Source organism: Puntigrus tetrazona, chromosome 11, assembly GCF_018831695.1.
Source record: "Puntigrus tetrazona isolate hp1 chromosome 11, ASM1883169v1, whole genome shotgun sequence".
Classification (NCBI taxonomy): domain Eukaryota; kingdom Metazoa; phylum Chordata; class Actinopteri; order Cypriniformes; family Cyprinidae; genus Puntigrus; species Puntigrus tetrazona.
The window spans coordinates 22,407,171-22,426,969 of NC_056709.1; the positions used below are offsets into that span (position 1 = coordinate 22,407,171).

At 38.3% G+C, this 19,799-nt stretch overlaps 2 protein-coding genes across 3 annotated transcripts in view; both read right to left on the reverse strand.

Moving 5' to 3' along the window:
• Positions 1-275: 275 nt before the first annotated feature.
• klhdc7a (kelch domain containing 7A) lies at positions 276-6,058 on the reverse strand. The gene has a single exon (XM_043252469.1). It carries the CDS (start codon positions 3,436-3,438, stop codon positions 1,165-1,167), a length of 2,274 nt encoding a protein of 757 aa, XP_043108404.1. The 5' UTR covers positions 3,439-6,058; the 3' UTR covers positions 276-1,164.
• Positions 6,059-6,157: 99 nt separating this feature from the next.
• Positions 6,158-19,799, reverse strand: part of igsf21a (immunoglobin superfamily, member 21a) — a 163,075-nt gene continuing 149,433 nt past the window's right edge. The window contains exons 7-10 of one of the 2 annotated variants that reach the window (XM_043252470.1): positions 16,365-16,465; positions 12,391-12,583; positions 10,105-10,143; positions 6,158-7,488 (exon numbers count right to left, since the gene is read on the reverse strand). In XM_043252470.1, coding sequence (XP_043108405.1) covers positions 7,412-7,488; positions 10,105-10,143; positions 12,391-12,583; positions 16,365-16,465 — 410 coding nt within the window. In that variant the 3' untranslated portion in view covers positions 6,158-7,411. The remainder of the gene's footprint in view (positions 7,489-10,104; positions 10,144-12,390; positions 12,584-16,364; positions 16,466-19,799) is intronic. The other variant, XM_043252471.1, reaches the window with a different exon arrangement.

Below are 19,799 nucleotides of genomic sequence, written 5' to 3' on the forward strand. Positions count from 1 at the left end.
ACAGAGAGCAACGAGACGTCACAGGGAATTGCATCACAGCACAGACTCCTCTGCACGCCTGCTTTCTTTGATCACATATGCATACACGATTGTCACGGTGATTGTATTGTATACTTTCATTAGCATAAATTGATTATGTGATTGCTTTGCTTTTGACAGCATAATTGCATTTAAATTTAATTAAGATCCTGGTCACACAAACGCCTCTTGCTGCAACCACACATTTTGTCAGAACTCATTATATATTGAAGTCTAACACAAGAACCAAGACTCACTTATAATAGATGAGAGAATTTTATTCCCTGTTCTTTAGAAGATAGAGACAGAAAAGTGCACGAAGAGGCAAAGCGTTATACTCTTTCCTTACCCATTAAGTCATTAGTTCTCTCTCTATACAGTTTAATCGAATACACAAGGATAAACCTTTCTTCTGGGCTCCCCAAAACGCTTGTGATGTTAAACTGTCTTTGCAAAGAACCACACAGTGTTGACATAAAATGTTTTAAGAAATTAAAGATGCGTGACGAGTAAAGCCATGGATCTGTAAAAATCCCCTTGTGACAAGATGACAAATTTTATAGAAATGTCATGGAAAATTACATAAAATACAGTACAACGTATAGATTTACATTTTATATAACAACATGCCGGTATCATGTAAGATTGATCGTGCGATATGCAGAGAAACTGCAAATATGCATAAAGGAAAGAAAAAAAAGCTATGAATATAATTAGAGAACTTACATAAATTGTACTAATGGCAGCCATTCATGTTGTTTATGATGCCAGCTCCGCAATTGCAGTTCAGCTTTATTCTACACACAGTATTGATTGGTTAACATTATCCACACAGTGTTTCAAAAGCAGTATATTTACTGAAACATTTTAAGCACTTGCACAAGACATTTCCAGGAATTAAAGGTTGATTTAGACATCAGAGTGGTTTGAAGGCCCAAACAAACAAATAGCCTTCACTGCAACAGCAGATTTATTTATCAGTAAGTGCTGGGTAATCTAGCTGTACAATAATTGCATGTAATAGCCTTGATATTTTATCTCAATTGCCACTAATTAAAAAAGGTGCATTTCTTTAACATGTTTATACTATGGCCCTGAGTGTTTGTTTTTACCAGACAACATCCTACTTGAAAGATCTGACCTTTTTTAAACACAAGTTTGTTGAGTGGTCCTGTCGGGTAGCACAAGGACAAATGGAAACAAAATACCTTTAGCTGGAGATAGCACTTTCAAATCCTGTGCTACAAAGCTCGGAGATACTTCATCTGCAAGGAACCTTAAGGTAAACTGACGACTCACACAGTAGATAATATTGTCCATAGTCACACACTGAAAGGCTGTGCAATGTGGAAAGCGTATTGAAGAGCATTCGTACCACAGCCGGGCCACTGCGTGAAAGCGATACACACTGATGCCGAGGGGACTGACGTCAAAGCGATACAAGAAGTTCCTGACCGCCACTATTTCTGTGGTCTTGTCCTTACTGCCCACAATCATGCTCTCTCTCCATGTGTTGGTCTTGGGATTATAGCGCAAAAGGGTGTATCTCAACGTGCCCCCTGCAACAAACAGTTCACCGTTGCAAGCTGTGGCCTTGTGCGCCACGGCGAATGTCTCATTAGGAAGAGGTGCCACAAAGGTCCATCGGTTTGTCCTGGGGTCATAGCGCTCAACCGTTGATAGGCATTCGCCTCCAATGGCATACAGATGGCCCTGCAGAGCCACGAGTTTGCAGTGAGGCCTTGCTTCATTCATGGGGCTTATTTCACTCCAAATGGAAGTTATTGGGTTGTAACAGTACACTTTCTTCGAAGGGGTTGCTTCACGGTCTGGGCCTTGGAAACCAACAGCGATAAATAGATAATTATCCATGGTGCACATGGCGCAACCTTTAGATAACACCTCCTGGGGAATGTGGGTATGAAGGTGCCAAGCGTCCTTATAATCGTCGTAGTAATAAATACCGCTGGACGACTTAACTGATTCAGACTCTAAATCCGTCGACTGTGACGGACGTCTACTCCAATCCGGGGAATCCATATCTGCCACCACTAACCACTTCCTTCCTCTCATGCGTTGTGTTTGGATGTGATCACGCTCCCCTGCTTTCAGCCTGCCAAAGAGGCCTGGGTCTCTGAGGACCTGAAGGTAATTATCAGACATGACACGGAGAGCAGCTTGCTGAAGGGCAGTGTGACCGTGTTTTTTAGCAAGTGTTAAAGCCTCCAAGCAGTTGCCTAAATCGAGCTTCCCAGTTAGACTCTCTAGTTCTGCATTTCCCATGTTCTCTGGAAAGTGTAAGAATTTTGCTCCGGCAACAGTTTCGACTTGTGGTTCCTCCGGCGCATCCAGGTTTGCTCTATCAGAATCTAATGGGCTTAAAGGGATGTCATTGGGTTGTGCTGGAGAACAGCTGCGAGGTGTTAAAGCCCTCTGTGTAGGCAAGGGGATTGGAAGCTCTGAGTCACTGGCAGCAGTAAGATAGCTGTCCTGACGAATGACTACTTGCCTGCTGTACCTCACAGTTGGTTTGAATGTCGAGGGAGGCTCGTTAGCAATTTGTGGAGCAATTTCGAGATCGCGCATTATGAAACTAGAAGGTTGTGGACTTGGTGATCGAGATCGGTCCTTAAAACTGGGTAAATCCAATGATTGCGATTTAAACAAAGTGCTGTTTTCGTTATGACCATAAACTGGACTGACAGATGGGGTAGGACCTAAATCTGAGATGAAATGAGAAGAGGACTCTACATAGTACTCATAGATTTTTCCATGGACACCCGTTCTACAATTCCCTGGCCCATCCAAGATAAGGTCAGCATTCTCTACTTTAATCTCTGCCTTCGACTGAAAACTGGAGAACATTCCTTGGTGACCAACGTCTTGTATCAGCTGCCTGCCAACACCTGTGCCACCTTCCAGCTTCTTCATTATGACTGGGGATCGGCGACCACTTGGACTCCCTGGACCTTTTTCGCTCACACCAGGAAGCTGTAGGGTCAACTTTGGTTTGACACTCTTCACCTCAGCTGTATCTTCGGTTGCGTTGCTTTTATTTGCAGGTTCCTCCTTTGCACTGCTGTCCAAGTCCATAGTTTCAGGCTGACCCCTTTTCAAGGCAGAATTGTCTTCTTTAAGGCTTTCTTGCAAGGGTTTCTCTGAAGATTGCTGAAAACGATTTTCCCTGTCAGACTCCTCCTTTGCAGTTTTACTCTGTGGTTCTTGCACAGTATTGCAGGCAGTGTAGCTCGTTTGGGTTGCTTGCACACCCCTTCTTTCACTTCCTCGCCGTCTGTTTCGTGCCCTGGAGTTGTAGAATCTGAAAACCAAGGAGACAAATAGCATGGTGGCCACGGATAGAGTCAGTTTGCCCAGGAGCTGCATGTCAAAGTGCACTCCAAGCAATTCTGCAATTGGCATCTCTGTAGTGAAATCTATGGTGGTCCACTGGACATTGGATTTTATTTGAAGCTTCTTCCCTAATGTATTCCAGGCAGTTTAGGTTGTAGTTTAGTATCTGTGAGCAGAAGCACACTGTCAGCTGTCTCTCCTCCCACAGAATGACTAAAAACCTGATATGTACAACAAGAGCATTTGCATCCTGTGTTCTCAGAGGGCGGGGACCAGTATCATTCCACCTGGTGCAGGTGATTGCTATGAAAACACACTACACAAGAGCTTCAGAGGATTATTTATCCTTTCAGTTTTCTTGAAGAACTAACATTTTATTGACGGTGGCATTTCTCCAGTGCAATCCAATGAAACAAAACATGTACATTACATTGTGAATAGAGTAATTACTATGTGTTTATGCCAGATTATTTTGTTTTAATGGATGGTATGTCTATTTGACTATGAAAATAGCTAACATACCCTGACTATTACAGGCATAATCTGTGAGAATGGTAAATGTAATTTACTTAAGAGGTGGAGATAGCTGATAGGCTATTTCAATTACAAACATAAGACTATATGACCAGGATGCTGCTGTTTGCACAGCAAATGCTGAGGATCAAAGTTCTTTCCCATGAACACATGACAACAGTGTTGTTGATTAGCAAGGCTTTGAGAGATTGTATAAGGCAGCTTTGCATTTGCAAAAGGCATTATTTGCATACCCTTAAAAAAGAACACTGTTTTAAATGTAAGGTGTCATAACTTGTAATGGTACCAACTGTAATATGATTGACTTACCATAAGAGAAAATTATCAGAATATACATAAACACTTTGCTAGACCGAATGGTGTCCTTTTTTGACACAGACATTGTTTTGCTATGTGATAGTCATCTTGTATCTGCACTAGGGAAACCTAAACCAGCAAGCATGCTTACTCCTGAATAATTGACGGATGTGTCGCAAAGGTCTACTAGCCCTCTGCCCCTACTATCATGTGTCAGATGAAAAGTTCTGGATCTGGGGAAACAATTGATTTGGCACCATGCTGTGGAAAAAAGTTGTGAAATTAATAATTGACCGAAACTTGTGGTGAAGGTCAGAAACAAGTTAATGTCAGAACAAACAAATCCAGATGTACTTCAGCTTTGCTAAAGATAATCTATGCCAAAATCACTTGACACTCAAAGAGATACATTCTTTGCTTTCTACAGCACAGCTAATGCGACCTAAACATATGAATTACAGAAGATAATAGACTACGTCAAGCCTCCGTATTGGATTCCTGGAAATTTAATTTTCAAAGGGATCCAAACAAAGTAAATCACCACTATTGCCTTCAGATAAGATAACAGGCAGTTTTGGCACTTATATAATTAGATTTTCTAAACTTCTGGTTACTGATCACTGGTAAAATCCGCAAGCACGCATTATTATTAAAGTCATTAAATGAGTATATTACGAGTGAAAACTGAAAAAACCTTTAAATTTTTGTGATGGATGTTTAAACATTGATTTAACTTTCTCACAGCTTGAAAATTAGTGTTCATGTAAAATACAGTTATAAAAAAATAATAATACTTTATGTTAGTGTGACATTTTTGAACCAAGGAAAAAGCTAGAAATTCCTAAAAAAACAAAAAATTAATTGTTCATATTCTTTCTGTTGAGTTTGGGAAGTAGCACCTGAAATGGAAAGGAGCCTATCTTCCTGATTTCATTAAGCCCATAAAACCACATCTCCCACCTAGGCTTTAGACCTAATCCTTTAATACATGGTGTGTCTAGAAAAGCTTAAATTGCAATTCATGTGAATGTAAAAAAAAAAAAGAGATTACTTTTCATGAGGACATCTAGAGAGAGCCAGGGTGGCAGAGGACAAACCTAAACAAAGCCATCACAGGCTAAGCTGCAATCATAGCCAAAATATTTGTTTTAATTTTTTTATGTATTTAATGACTCCCATCCCATGAGGAAGAAAATATTTAGTTTTATAAAGGCAATCAATATATCATTGCATGTTTTACATGCAACAAAATCTCCCCAAACATAAAAAAGGGCGCAGAGAATATAAATAACAAGTAAGCAACAACTTTAATCATAAAGAATGCAGATTGAGGTAATAATAGTGATGATAATCAACCGAATAGGTACTTACTTCCCTATGTAGGGCAAGAACACGCAGTGCTGCATTTGTTAAACTGTGTCCTTCAATCTTCATGTATGTCTCACAATGAGACTAAATTTATACCATGGAGTTTATTTTCAGTTTCAGATTTTCAGTGTGGGTACAGACTTTTATATATTATTTATATATAGGCTCCCAAATTGCTCAAAGGTAAATTTAAAATGTGTACTAACAAAATTCATTACTTACTGTATTTAGGTTATAATAATAGTGTTATTATTATTAATAGGTAATAATAAAAGTGTTAGGGTGTATCAGTGTGTTTGGGTGCCTTCCTGATATATAAGTCCTGCATTCCACAATGCACCTGGTGAAAGGCTCTTAGACAAACATTATGATTCTGGGTGACGTCCCTCGACTGCAACTAAACCTGAACCCAATATAACAGAGAAACACAGTAATTGAGATATTCACAGTTCACTAAAGCAGTCAAACTGTTCATAGAGCTTGCTTACAATGCTTATTATTTCATTATATCACCCCACAGTATCAGAAAACAATTGCTTGAGAATGTTTTTTGCTCCTGAGCATGTAAAAGACAATCAAACTCCAGTCATTTTAAGTTGATCATCTCCATTTTTAATACAGGTGATATGAAACAAATGCAACAACCCTGTTTACACTTGGCTTCACTTGAGCTTCCTTTGGGGGATGGAGGGGCCGTAATGGTGGCTAACATGATCCTAGCAGTAACTGTTAGATTAGAGAAGGACTGTACACGATGCAGGTCACTGAATATGCGACAAAAACTTAAGGACAGGTAGGCGACAAACAGATGAGGAGGGGAAATCATCTCAGAACGTCACATGCACCAGCAACCCCCGAGAAAAGCTGTCGTCTTTCCTCTGCGGTTGAAAACAGTCACACTGATGTCATAGATACCGAACACATGAAATCAGATCTTAGAAAGGCCACTGATTTCATTTTCTAAAAGCCTGGGTTGGATTTCAGTTGGGGATGACCAGACGCACGCAATAAAGCCATTATCTGCTATATCCCCCTTGCATCTTCCCCCCAAACCTCTATTAATTATTATTATTTTTTTGTTTTCTGCTCTGTAATATACTTTTCATTATTTACAGGGATGTACACAAAATACACTTAAAAAGAGGATCTTCCATTTCTTCGCAATAAAATGTCACAGGACGTTTAGTATTGTCTCTTTTTTGTTACATTCCAGCAGAGAGCCATTCAAGAAAACGAAACGGAAAAGTACTGTGATCAAAAAACACAAATGGCATAAAACATGGTCCTTAAAAAGGGGCGTTCGAAACCGGTTTGTGCCAGTGTGCAGTAATTCTAATGGAGGCAACTCGAGGACGGCTAGGTGGAGTTGAAGTGACAGTCAGCTTTGTCAGCGACCCACAATTCCTTAATGTCTTTTCTCCACGCTCCGGAGTATGACATTTTTGTTCATCGCGAACACCAAGTGCCTTTTTGCTTTTCCGAATGACAGGTCTCTGTTGATTGACAGGCAAGTTTAACGCAAAAAAGAAAATAAAAGTATCTTTGTGGTAGGGCCAGACAATAAGGAGGTGCTTGTTCTCATATTCAGCATGTTATTTTCATATCATCATCTTATTATTATTATTTTTTTTAATCAGCGATATTATCAGCTCCATCTGGATATTTTTTTGTTCACAAAAAAGGATGGTGCGCCCCCTGTTGGGGTTCAGGTTCTCTCACAGATGAAAGCAAGGTAGGTTTATTCACGGTCTGGAGAAGGCTCCTTTGTGTGTGTGTGTGTGTGTGTGAGTGTGTGCGTGGCTGACTGGGAAGGAGGGGTGTTTGTGTGCGGAATTGAGGATATTCACGTCAGTTCAACAGTCACTGTGAGAATAAGTGGCAGGGATATCAGTCCAAGCTTGTGCAAACCAGGAGCTCCATCTGAAAGAGGAAATAAGAGCAATTAGTATTTGGAAGGAATATTATTATCACAACTTGGTCTTAATCCAGTTTTGCTTATAGCATTGTCTTAAAGGCACAGTTGACCCTCAAAGGAAATCTGTCATTATTTACTCGCTGCATTCTAAACCTGTGCTGATGTTCTCAATGAACCCCTTTAAGCGGCTCTAGTTGATCAAATGACAAAATAAAGCTTTAGAAAAGCTAAAAAAAATGCACTGTACTGTAGGATTTGTGTCATATGTTCCAAGAAAATGTATTCATTTAACCATAAAGGAGAAAGCAGGGCATCTGCATGGAAGAGTCATCTTCGATGTAGTACAGCGAGTAAAAAACTGTATGAGAGAGTTTTTTTCTCAGGTACTTTGCTATAATCATCTAATACACTCTAAAAGGTTTGAACGAGCTGTCCAATGGTGCAACTACACAATGTTCAATAAGCACTGAATGATGATGGTTGTCGTAAGTATTATGAGCGATACCTCAGTGCTGAAGTAATTTTATTACCATCTCTCTTATTTTCATTGACAAAACAAGTGGTAATACATAACATTACTTCCTCTTTTATGGCTTATACTGGTGTTAGTGCTGTAATTAATGTAACATAAGTACCACTTCATACCCATAATATGAATCTTTTTTTTTCCCTTTATGGTCCTAACTCAGAATGAAACCACAGCACAGTATGTACTGTAAACTGCAGTAAAAAAAAAAAAAAAAGAAGAAGTGTAAAATATATTTAAAATAGTATATTGTGAATGATCTAAATCTTAAAGGAATAATTTTCTGAAAAATTAAAATTCTGTCATCATATACTCGCCCTCAAATAGTTCTAAATCTGTATGATTTTTTGGAAGATATTTTAGAAAAAGTTTTTAACCAGGCTATTGACTTCCTTAGTAGGAAAAATACAGTTAATAGTGTTACAAAACAGACAAACCTTTTTCAAAATATCTTTTAAAATATCATGCAGAGTAAATGATGGCAGAATTTTCCTTTTTGCGTGAACTATTCATTTAAATGGTTTAATATTAATATAATTAATATTTTGAAATAATAATTTAAAATGATATTTTTTTACTAAATGTTTTTGTGTGTGTGTGTGTGTGTGTGTGTGTAAAAACATTTTCAGTTCGGTTGATTCACATAGCACCGAAAGTCAAAAAGGCTGCAATAACATTGCAGTGCGGCATGCAGTATTTCATGTATCGTCCCCAGAATGCACTATGCATATTTCGGTAAATGCATTAACCATTCCATAGAAATTAAGACACTGTGCAAACTATAAACTATGTATGTAAAATACTATAGTAGTTTGAAATTCTGACCATAACCAGCCTTTTTTAACTAAGGATCCAGCAGGAGAATTCCAGACTTTAGGCCATTTGTGAGCACTACAGTCTTTAGGGTGTTATTTTGTGAGTCGAGTGGGTGTTTGAGATTCAGACACATGTCAGACATAGTGACCTCCCGAGGCCTTGTTCTACAAGCCATTTGACTTGCATACGAGGGGCATCTGAGGCTCGACTCAAGATCGGCGCTCACGTTGACCTGATTCTGTCCTTGCTCTCACACACCTGCCCTGCCGCATTTGCATATTCAAATTTACATCCGTAGACACGGCGGTGCACAGGAAAGAGGTGCGGTGAGGGGTTTTGGGTGAGGCGAAAGAGAGAGAGTGAAAAAAGAAAAAAAAGAAAATTACATAAAAAATAAAAGACAGAGGCCTCCTTCCGCCCTTTCTACCTGACAGTTCTTCATCTTTACATATGAGACTCTAAGAAACTGTAAATGAGCCAGCACTGAATGTATAAAACAACTGTAATCCATCACTGAATTATATTTGCTGTGGACTCGCTGGTGCATTGGTAAGTGATGGCTCACTTCTAGACTCTAAATGATGAAAGCAGCATGCCTTCAGAAGACGCATGGCCTCTTGAGAGGAGCAGAGGACTGAGGGAGACCAGAAACAATAAAAACACAGTATGTAGCTTTAGAAAAGTCTCACAGAGGGAAAGAATTAAAATGACCAGAGGAATGGGAAAAAACTAAATAAAAACTGTATTTTCCTTATACTGGATAGTATCTAAAGAGCAGTGTACTACAGCGTCCTTTCAGTCTATAGAATAGCTGATTAATGGATCTCCTGTCCTCAGAGAGGAGTATACAGAGCAAAGTCTACACTTGCTGAATAGATGTCATTTAAGAAACCACAATTTAGCAATTTCACAATTCTATAATCCGTAGGAAGCAAATACTGCTTTTGAAACATAAAACAATTTCAAGAGAACATTTCCACACATTATAATGCAGCTACATAAGATAAAAAAGGTACGCAAGCGATAGCTTTTGGTTCATGTGCCGTTGCACAATGTTACATCGAGTTGAGCGCAATGCATTTTGTGACATATTCTGACCTTACTGCATTTCTGTAATTTTTAATATCTTCAGTTGTGCAATTATACCTCATGTAGGAAGAAAACACAGTGGAAGTGCTCTCTTGTAATTCTTAATTCATCAAGGATTCTTCTCAAACAAGAGACAGCAAAAAGCTCACACAGCCAAGGAATCTATTCATTGAGGCGTTCAAATACTTACTGTTCGGATTCTGTGTGTTTTTCATCATACTTGGGTTTTCTGCAGAACAGAGAAGAGGAGGGGGAGTTGAAGATTAAGAGGTGGAGAGGGAGAGAGAAGAATGTATTAATAGATAATACGAGAGATAACCATCATAGGTTTGTGCTCTAATGAAGGATGAAAACCACAAGTCTCTTAGAGACAAGACTAGAACACTGCTGAAGAGCTATCGGCAGCTGAAGTTCATAAGTTCACTTCTATTCTTGGCAGGCTTCAATGTAAAATCGACCAAGGACTACAACCTTTTGAACTTTGAGCTCTCTGTGAATGCACAGATGAACGAACTCCAAAAAATACCAAAATCTTTTTTCGAAAAATCCTCAACCGCCTCCACGATCACAAAAATCCATTAACAAGACCTAATGCTACAAGCTTCCTTTCTCCTAAATGCGCATCTTTGTTCTTTAATACAGCTGAAGGGCTCCAATGAATGGCTATTGAAACGGGTCAATAGTAGCCCAGTTCAAAGACTCTTAATAACCATTCTCCCCTCTGTGCCACCCATGTTCAGGCTCAAGAACACAAGGATGTTCTGAATGAGGTGATGATAACACAGGCCACAATAGGCTATCAAACAAACATTAATGCTCCTTCATATTCCTGAGGTGACTTCCTCCCTAAAGAACATCTTTTCTAAATGATGGACACATCATGTGATTATTCACTTACTCACCCTCACATTGTTTCTAAGCGGTGGTCTTTTTTCCTTCTTTTTTTGCAATTACAATGAATTAGGATTGAAGCTATGAAGATTCAGAAAGGATACTTGACATCTGCCCCGCACACATATATTATTTATTTGACTTCTTTCCATTGAATTGGTTGATTTAGTTCACAATACCATTATAAACTCACTGATTTAATTATCTGGCGGAAGTAGTTGCTAGTTCAATCAAGAGGAAGCTTTCAGATAAGTTGAAATATAGAGGATGGACAACTTTATTGGCTGCTGTAATGATATATGTGAGATTCCTTTGCATTCTTTTTGAAGTTTGAAAGCTTCAGTTCCCATTCATTGTGCAGTATTTGTATGATAATGGATTATTTAATTCAGTGTTTAATGACTAATTATGTTCTTGTTCTGTGTTCTTATGTGTAACATTTAATTCAACAAAAACTCAGTCAAGGAGATACTGCCTTTCTTGCATGTGCCATTCCCAAAATGGAAGATAAAGTGAAATGCAATGCATTTAAATTTTGTAATTTAGAATGAGACGAGGATGGGTAAATAATGAGAATTTTTAATTTAGTGTGCCCTATCCTTTAGCAAAAGTTGTATGCATGTTGTACACGCTCATGCATTATTTTGAGGAGTGAGAAGCAATTGTTTTTGCATGTGGTTGAATCTACAATAAACAACTGATTCAATTGATCATGGGTGCAATTGTATGTTCACGCCCGATGGTAAAGCGTATTCAAGCTTGTTGTCCTCAGCCTTGGCTGTCATTCGGATTATCCGGAGGAGCACCGACTGTCCTTCATCTTCCAAAGCACATCTTTGATTAGATCTGCGCTCACGCTATAGGCAGATCTCTCATAAACCCTGACAGCCTCGAAAGCTCAGGGGGGAAATTAGTCCAGGGGCGGCAAAACACACACACACACACACACACACACACACACACACACACACACACACACACACACACACACACAAACAAAACAGCATCAGCAAGCAATCTCTTTCTAACATCAATGAAAACAAAGCCAAGACTTAGTGGGCACAGCATCTGTTTCAGCAGCAAAGGATGGCCAGACAAAAACACAGGGGAATGAATCTGTCACAGAATCACACAAAAAGGCTATTTTGCTTTTAAGAAGATGTTGACGATTTCATATTTGTGCTAAAAAAGACAGTATCCCTTAAGGAAAGACATCTGTGACCCAATAATTCCATAAATACTGCAGATTTGACCATCATGTGCTAATGTAATCATCTATTTTTGTCACAGATTTTCAGAATAAGCTGCTGCCCTGTTTTTATTTAAATAGATAAATCTCCAGTATTGGTTATATTTTTAACTTTACCATGAACTAAAATAATATTTTAGTCGACTAAATTTGAGAAAATTTGACTAAAATCAATGAATGACTTGACAAAATACTAACTTAATTTAAAGAATATTGTCCTCAAAAGAAAAAAAGAAATCCAATAGAACACAAATATACCATGAAAAATGTAATTCCATAAACAAAGACCTTTAATTATTGCATTTAGAAATAGGAGTTACTCTTAGAGCTACTCACCAAACACAATGAGGCGTATGTGTGTGTCAGTAGAGCCCAGTGGATTCTGGGCCGTGCAGCGGTACATGGAGCCATTGAGTTCTGCAGGCACTCGCTCCAATACCAGTTCCTTCCCATCTCTCTCATTACTGCCATCCAGCAGTCTGCCTCCAACCCGCGTCCAGGTGAACAGAGGCTCAGGAAACACCTCATTCTGGAAGTAATGTGCGTGAGTGAGTGTGTGTGTTTAGTACACAACGATGTGTACATTAGGGAAAAAAAAGATGGAGAGAAAAAGTCAGTCCGAAGAAGAAGTATGCAAAATATATTGGTACTAAATCACTTACTGACTTTTTTTTAATTAATGGAATTTAAATTGCGCAAGATTTATCCTTTATTAACATTTATTGTCATCATTTCTCAAAAAGAATGTATATTTTTGACAATGTTATGTGGTGTAAAATCAGGATGATTTGATTTTAACGTGATTTTACACATATTCAGTTAATAATAATAATCATACAGAGTCTATAAATCAAAATGTACAGTATAAATAATTATCAGCTATTCAGAATATTAATATCAGTGCTCTTGGAAATGCTGTACAGTAAATAAAAAAGCATCTTAGGTCATTATGAAACACGTTATATTATGAACAATATCAATGCATTTTTTAAAACAGCTTCCTTAAAAAAAATACTCAATACCTCTCCATTTGGAAGAAAAGGAAGAAAATAAGAGAAATAAAACTTGCACCGTCATCATTGCAATGCAATAATATATTGAGAAAATTTAAAGCATTGCTTGTTGAAGAGGAATGTGAGGGGTTTGATGGTTGTTAGGGGGGGCAATGAAAAAAATCACATCAAAGAGGTAATCCACAAGAGGCAAAAGAATATCAAGTATTCTTATTTGCTCCTTTACAGTGGGCCATGGTGTAGCATTGTCTACAACTATGCCTGGAAGCCCACTAACACAATACAAAATGTCATGTCTATTTAAATAAGTCCTTGCCTTTTAATGCTCATGAAACTCAATGTAAGCTCATTTGATTCTACACAAGAGGACAGGTGCGATGAAACTCTGAAATCTCAGTGTCTGTGCCAAGGCTACATCTCAATTCATTGTAGATCCAGTTTCCGGATATGGAAGAGGATATCTTTCCCCTGCTGATCAAACCAATCTACCCATGTTCTAGGTGTGATAAGTGACTGGCTGGCACAATCCATCTAACTTCAAGAAATCATGTGGCTTTTCTGGGTGACCCTTGATAATGGCTCATTGGAGAGTGTGGCTTGCCTGTGTGTCACTGGACTTCCACATTCACACCATGACAGCAGTGAAATGAGTTTGCACTTGCTGGTGGAATCAGGTCAGATTCAGATAAAAAAACTTATCCCCATTGGCACTTGTCTAGTCAATATGAAGACATAAAACTAAGACAAGTTCTTGGAGCGCATAAATGCTCAGTACTCAAATGCAAAGTTTCAATTAGAAAGGATGAAGACACCAATGTGACTTCATTTGTTGACGGTTAACTGGAGTATAAGTAAACCAAAGGGGATACTGAGTCTGTTTTTGTGACTGTTTGAACTGCAGGGTAGCATTTACTTTTCTGTGTTTACATTTATCTTATCTACATGTGAAATCCAAGGCCTTGGAGCAGCTAAGGATAAGGGAGATGTTCTTCCAAATACATTTCTATTGGCTTTAAAATCCTCTGAAATCCTTTGTGCAAATATTAAGATCCAAACTGGATTTATGTCCCCGTCAAGCCTGTTTATGGTGACCATTCTTCTATTATTTAAAGATGTACTTCAAATACATAAAATGTGGGTGGAATAAACACACAGATCTGCCAGACCAACTACCCATGCACCAACCAACTTCTTCTTTCTTTCTTTTTTTTTTTATGTTCTTTAGCTGGCCTGAACCAGTCCTGGCTGGTCATTAGCTGGTCTAACTGGACACTGATGAGTTTAGACTGGGATTGCTGCCCATCTTATTGGTCTACCAACTTGCAACTGGCAAGCTTTGATCTGCAAATATCAAGTCTAAATCTGCTAATAACCAGTACAGACCAGCCAATGACCAGCTTACGCAAGCTCACAGCCCCTTTTATCCGGCTAGAACACAGCTAATCCTGATGTTTCTAGGAGGAATAAAACACAACTACTGTAACATTCTTTTAAATTCATGACACAAACAAAATAGCGTAAAGTAGATTCAGTGATGATAGCATATCAGGTCTAATTTCTTTCCACCTGAATGCCGTTGGCTAGACACATCTCTGAGTCAGACCTGTCACAAAGATTGGGCGGATCATCACCAAACTGTTCTGTGTTTATCTGCTGGGGAAGATTTTTTTAGCTCTTGGCAGACGGTGATAGTTACACTGAGACAATCTCCCTGCTTCACTAGGCTTGTGGAGCTGATGGACTATTGAAGCAAGTATAAATTTGGCGCCGTTGACAGTAAAGCGCTCCTGGCTAGCTCTGTGCTCACACCTGTTTTGCTAGCTAGTCTGACAAGAACAAACAAAAGCAGCAAAATCCCTGAAAGCTGCAGTGAAATACATCAACAAACAGCTGATTTGTTTTTTAATCAGATGCGCTTATGCCTTCTGGTGAGAATACCAAACAGAGCACAAACGCAAGTAAGTTTAGTGTTAGCAAAAAGAAGCTAAATGTTAGCATAATAAATCAGCCTGCCTTATTTCTGGGGCTAGTTGCTGTCAAGTATAGATTTTACACTGCAGAAACAATTTTCTAGATTGGTTTTAGTGTCTTGTTTATAATATTTTACCAGAAAGCATCTTTTAAACAAGCTATATGAAAAACAAAACATTCATTCAAGACATTCATTATTAAGACTAAAGAAAATATCATACCTTATACTGTATTATACTTTTACAAACTATACTAGGGCCTAATTAATTTAGCCTAAGTAGTTTTTTTTTACTTGTCTTAACTGAATTATTATAATTTTTTTATTAAGCACAAATACAACAATTTTGTGATTCTATGCTCAAAAAAAAAAAAAAAAAAAAAAAAACACAATTTGACAACAGGATAAAAAAAAATAATTAACTTACTAATTATTCAGATTTTTTTTTCATCTTATGCTATTCAGATATTTTTATTGGAAAAAAAATAATAAGAAAAAGGAAAAAAAGGAATCAGTATGTGCTTTATAAGTACCAATAAACAGCTAATATGCTAGTAGTATGCATGCTAAGAAGCCACCTGCTAATAGTGAGAACCAGTTATTTCCTTTAACAGCTAACAGCATGCAAACTGGATAAACATCTAAATAGAATAAATGTGAGCCATGTTATCATTTATCAATTTCATGATGGTTTTTCATTTAAAGAGATTTATTAAATGCAACACTGCAGTAGTTTTGTTTCCTTTGTTGTGTGTTTAAAGAGATGAAACTGAAATATAGTGTGCTAACAATGGAGAAATCAATAGTGGGAAAAAAAAACATAAGTGACATTTCATCCAAAGAGCATTGTTGTCACTTAGTCTGGGTGTTTTTAGGCCACCTACAAATACAATTTAATTCTTATATTAGACTCTTATCTTATTTCACAACCCATATATGTCCAGTAGTCTACTTTCTAATAACCTTGAGTGCTCAAGGTCTTTTTTTGAGTTGCTTTTCAATAGATAATTTTCAGAGTTTTTGTTCTCATGACCTTTAAAGGACTTTGAAAACCCTCTATTTTGATTTCATAGCAACTTACATGATTGAACGGTTTGATTTTGTCAGATGCAGTGCACCCCTTCTCGGACAGGCCGAACCATTTGGATTGATAGCTCAAGGATAGCAGTACCAGGTCAGGAGCTGACAGATACACGTGTTGTATTGCACACTCTGTAAGAATGGTCACTATAGCTGTACATCATACAGGCTTAACAGCATCTGTGGGACAAACCTCCTCATATCCAAAACTGAACTTGGCCCTGGTTTCGTAACCCCCATGGACTTACCCCCGGAGATCCTACCTGGAAACCTTGGACGGTGATGCGAACCGTATCCCCTACCTTTGCCCTGGTAGGGGTTATCGAAAGCTTGGGGCCTTTAGGAGCCGCTATGGAAGGAAACAAGAGAAAAACCGGTCATTAAAGCAATACTAGTATACCAGCATAGTATTGACAGACTAAAGTCATGGCGTTTGACTTGGAGGTCAACTTGGAGATTCTCAGTTTCCTTCATTGAAATTGCTGAGGAGTATTTATTTCCCAAGAGAGACAAGGACCTAAATTGGGTAGACACTCATTACTGAAGAAGAAACAGAGCGTGCAAGGCAAACGGTGGAGGAAGTAAGATAAGAGACACTTAGAGAACTAATTCCCTTGTCTTGTGTGGACCGAATCTCCCAGATGGGTTTAATTTGGTTTCAGAGAATGGCTGGGATGTGATGAAGGAAAGGAAGGTTAAAACATCATATTTTGACCTTCTCAGGCACTGAGGATTTCTCTTGTGTACTCAGGGGGAAGATAAGAAAGTGATTTTGTACATGTCTGGAAAGTGAGACCACAAGTTTCTCAAGTGAAACTTCCTCTGTTCGGCAGCACAAGCTAGCCACTTTATAGCATCAGAGTCTGAGTGCGAGAATGCCTACGCTGGTCCCGTGTTAAGTGGTTCTGCATCGTTTACCATGATTACCAGCATCCACTCTGCGTAGCCCTGAGAACCATAAAACAAGTTTTGTGAGCCATATGTTTGCGCTAACACATAATTCCAGAGCGCAGCGTAGTAAATGAAGATTGGACTTGAAATTGTTCAAAAATACATCCCACTGTGGCCTTTTTTCAACCCTCATTAGAGCTAATGCTACGCTTTGGCTCCTACAACACATACAGATAATCCAACTACTGAGAACTATGTGAAACAATGGCTAATCATGCTTTTAGCCATCAATCAAGCCACAGAGTGTCCGGCAAAAGCTAATGAGGCATCAGGCCAGTCTTAGTCAGTTTAATGATTACCCCCCGGTGCTGCTTAATGGATTATGATTTCCGCTCTCTCATTTGTAATGGGTCCTATGAATGTGTATTTCACACATAAATCAAGTAATGGCAGGACACTACACCAAATGCACAGAAATCCTCTTTCGCCTGCTTACTTATTATGAAAATGATCGGGATATTAGCGGCCAGGCTTTGCGGAATTGAGAAAGAGATGTGAAATGCAATACACAAGAGAGATTAAGAGCTTGTCAAGGCATGAATCATGACTCAATGACTCCATCGATTTTCCCTAAGAAAACTGTTGAAAAACAAAAGCAGACCATTGATAGGGCCTGTGTTCTGACAGAGCAATGGGCACTCAAAGGCTGACCCTGCCTTTTCCGTACCAAGTGGTTGAATTAACGGATCAATACCTTGGATTGCCTAACCTAAGCCCTAACCACCGGAGCTGACAAAAAAAATTCACTGAGCTGTGACATTTTCCTACCCGTGGTGCCAGATAACTGTTATGCCATAGCATTTTTTCTTTTTAAAGAATAAATGGTAAAATTGCACCTGTTAAAAAGCAATTTCAACAGAATTAGCCTGAGAAAGCATGATGTTAAAGTAAGGTGATGGCCAGATATCTGGGACCAACTCCAAGAGGAACATTTGGTGACCCATGTCATCACCTTTGATTGTGGCTGCAAACATTGTAACTGATGAGCCACAGAGATCTTGACTTTTCAGGCTCCACTAAAGGAGGCAACAACAAAGTTTAGTCATCAAAACATTACAATGTATAGTATAAAAACAGGTAAAACTTTAGAACTACTGTTCCATCATTAATGCATAACTACACAAGAACACCAGAGTAACGCAATATTAGCACTCTAGTAACTACTATTACACTCTATCAGCACGACTATTAGTAACTACTATTAGTAACTACTCTGATTAATGAATTAGTAAGTAATAGCGCTTAGTGAATGTAGTACTTCACTATTAGCTAATAAGTAACTATTATTTTTCTTCATACCTCCCTAAGAATTGCTGTATATAGGTTTATAATTGATATGAATAATACGTAATGTTTAAATAATTCTAAAGTGAGGATCATGGTAACTTACTATTAGTGACTCAAATGTTACCAAATTCTTCAGACGGGAATTACTAATTATTTGGATAGGTATTCTAAAGGGGACATGATGATAAGTGCCTAGTAATGACTGTAGTTATTTGGGTATTTTTGGATCAGTATTCCAAAGTGAAGATTGTGATAATTCTCTAGTAATTACCAAAGTAACTGTAAACCTTTGAGAATCAGAAAGAGTTTTTTTGTTAGATAATAGCAGTCTCTACAATATTAATAGTGAATTAGTACTATGTTTCTGTGTAGTTATTCATTAATGACAACAGTATTCTAAAGTGCTCTGAGGAAAAGTATTTTGCACAATGAAATGTTCAATATCAACAAGACCAGCATTTACAAAAAATAAAAAATCTAACAAACAAACAAAAAAAACACAAGCTGGCGTATTTAGCAGTATTAACAATATCCAGCTTGATGACTCAACAGGAACAACATTTTTATCAAACAGTTGGATTCTACCATTAGGTTTACTTATGACTGCTTATATTCTTTGAGGATTAACAAACGATCAATGTTTAATCTGTATAAATCATGTCGCATTTAACCCTGGCTTTCTTCGCAAACTTGTTTGACCAACTTCTCATGGTCCACTGAACCTCCAAGCCATCGAAACCCTTAACAGAGAAATAAGGTACTTTGAATGTACATAGATTGATTCACACTCCTACACATAACCCACAACAAACATCTGCGTACTTATTATCGGTCTATTGGGTGGAGGAACTTGGCGTGCGAGCATAGATCATCTCTAGCCTCTGGATGTGAGAATATAACTCATTCCCCTTCTGTGTTTTTGCTGAATCAGTAGCACCTTCACCCATGCAAATCCTTACTGCTGAGCCTGGCTCAGCTTTAATTATGGAGAGGCACTGACTAAATCACTGCATATTTGGATATGACTGACAGACAGCCAAGTCAGGGCAACGAGCCCAGCCATGATGCTCTGAGGTGAGGACAGCGTTCTGAGAACACCGCCTCCACAGACCAACCGCATCCATTTAGAGCGCAGCACAAGTCTCGTCTCATGAATATGCAGTGAATGTAATACAAATTTGAGTCGCTGTCAAGATGTTTCTGTCGCATGTGAAAATATTCAAAACTATGAAAGATTTATGACCTGTGAATGCTTCTATGACTTGTGGTTTATTTTCTGACCAGGACAGGTTAGTGGATCACCTGTACTGGAAATTTCGTGATAATAACTGAAATAAAACCTTCTACTACAGCGACTGCATATTATCATCCAGCCTTGGCAGCTTTACCATCACAGGAATAAATTACATTTTAGAATATATTGAAATATAAGTCAATTGGTATTG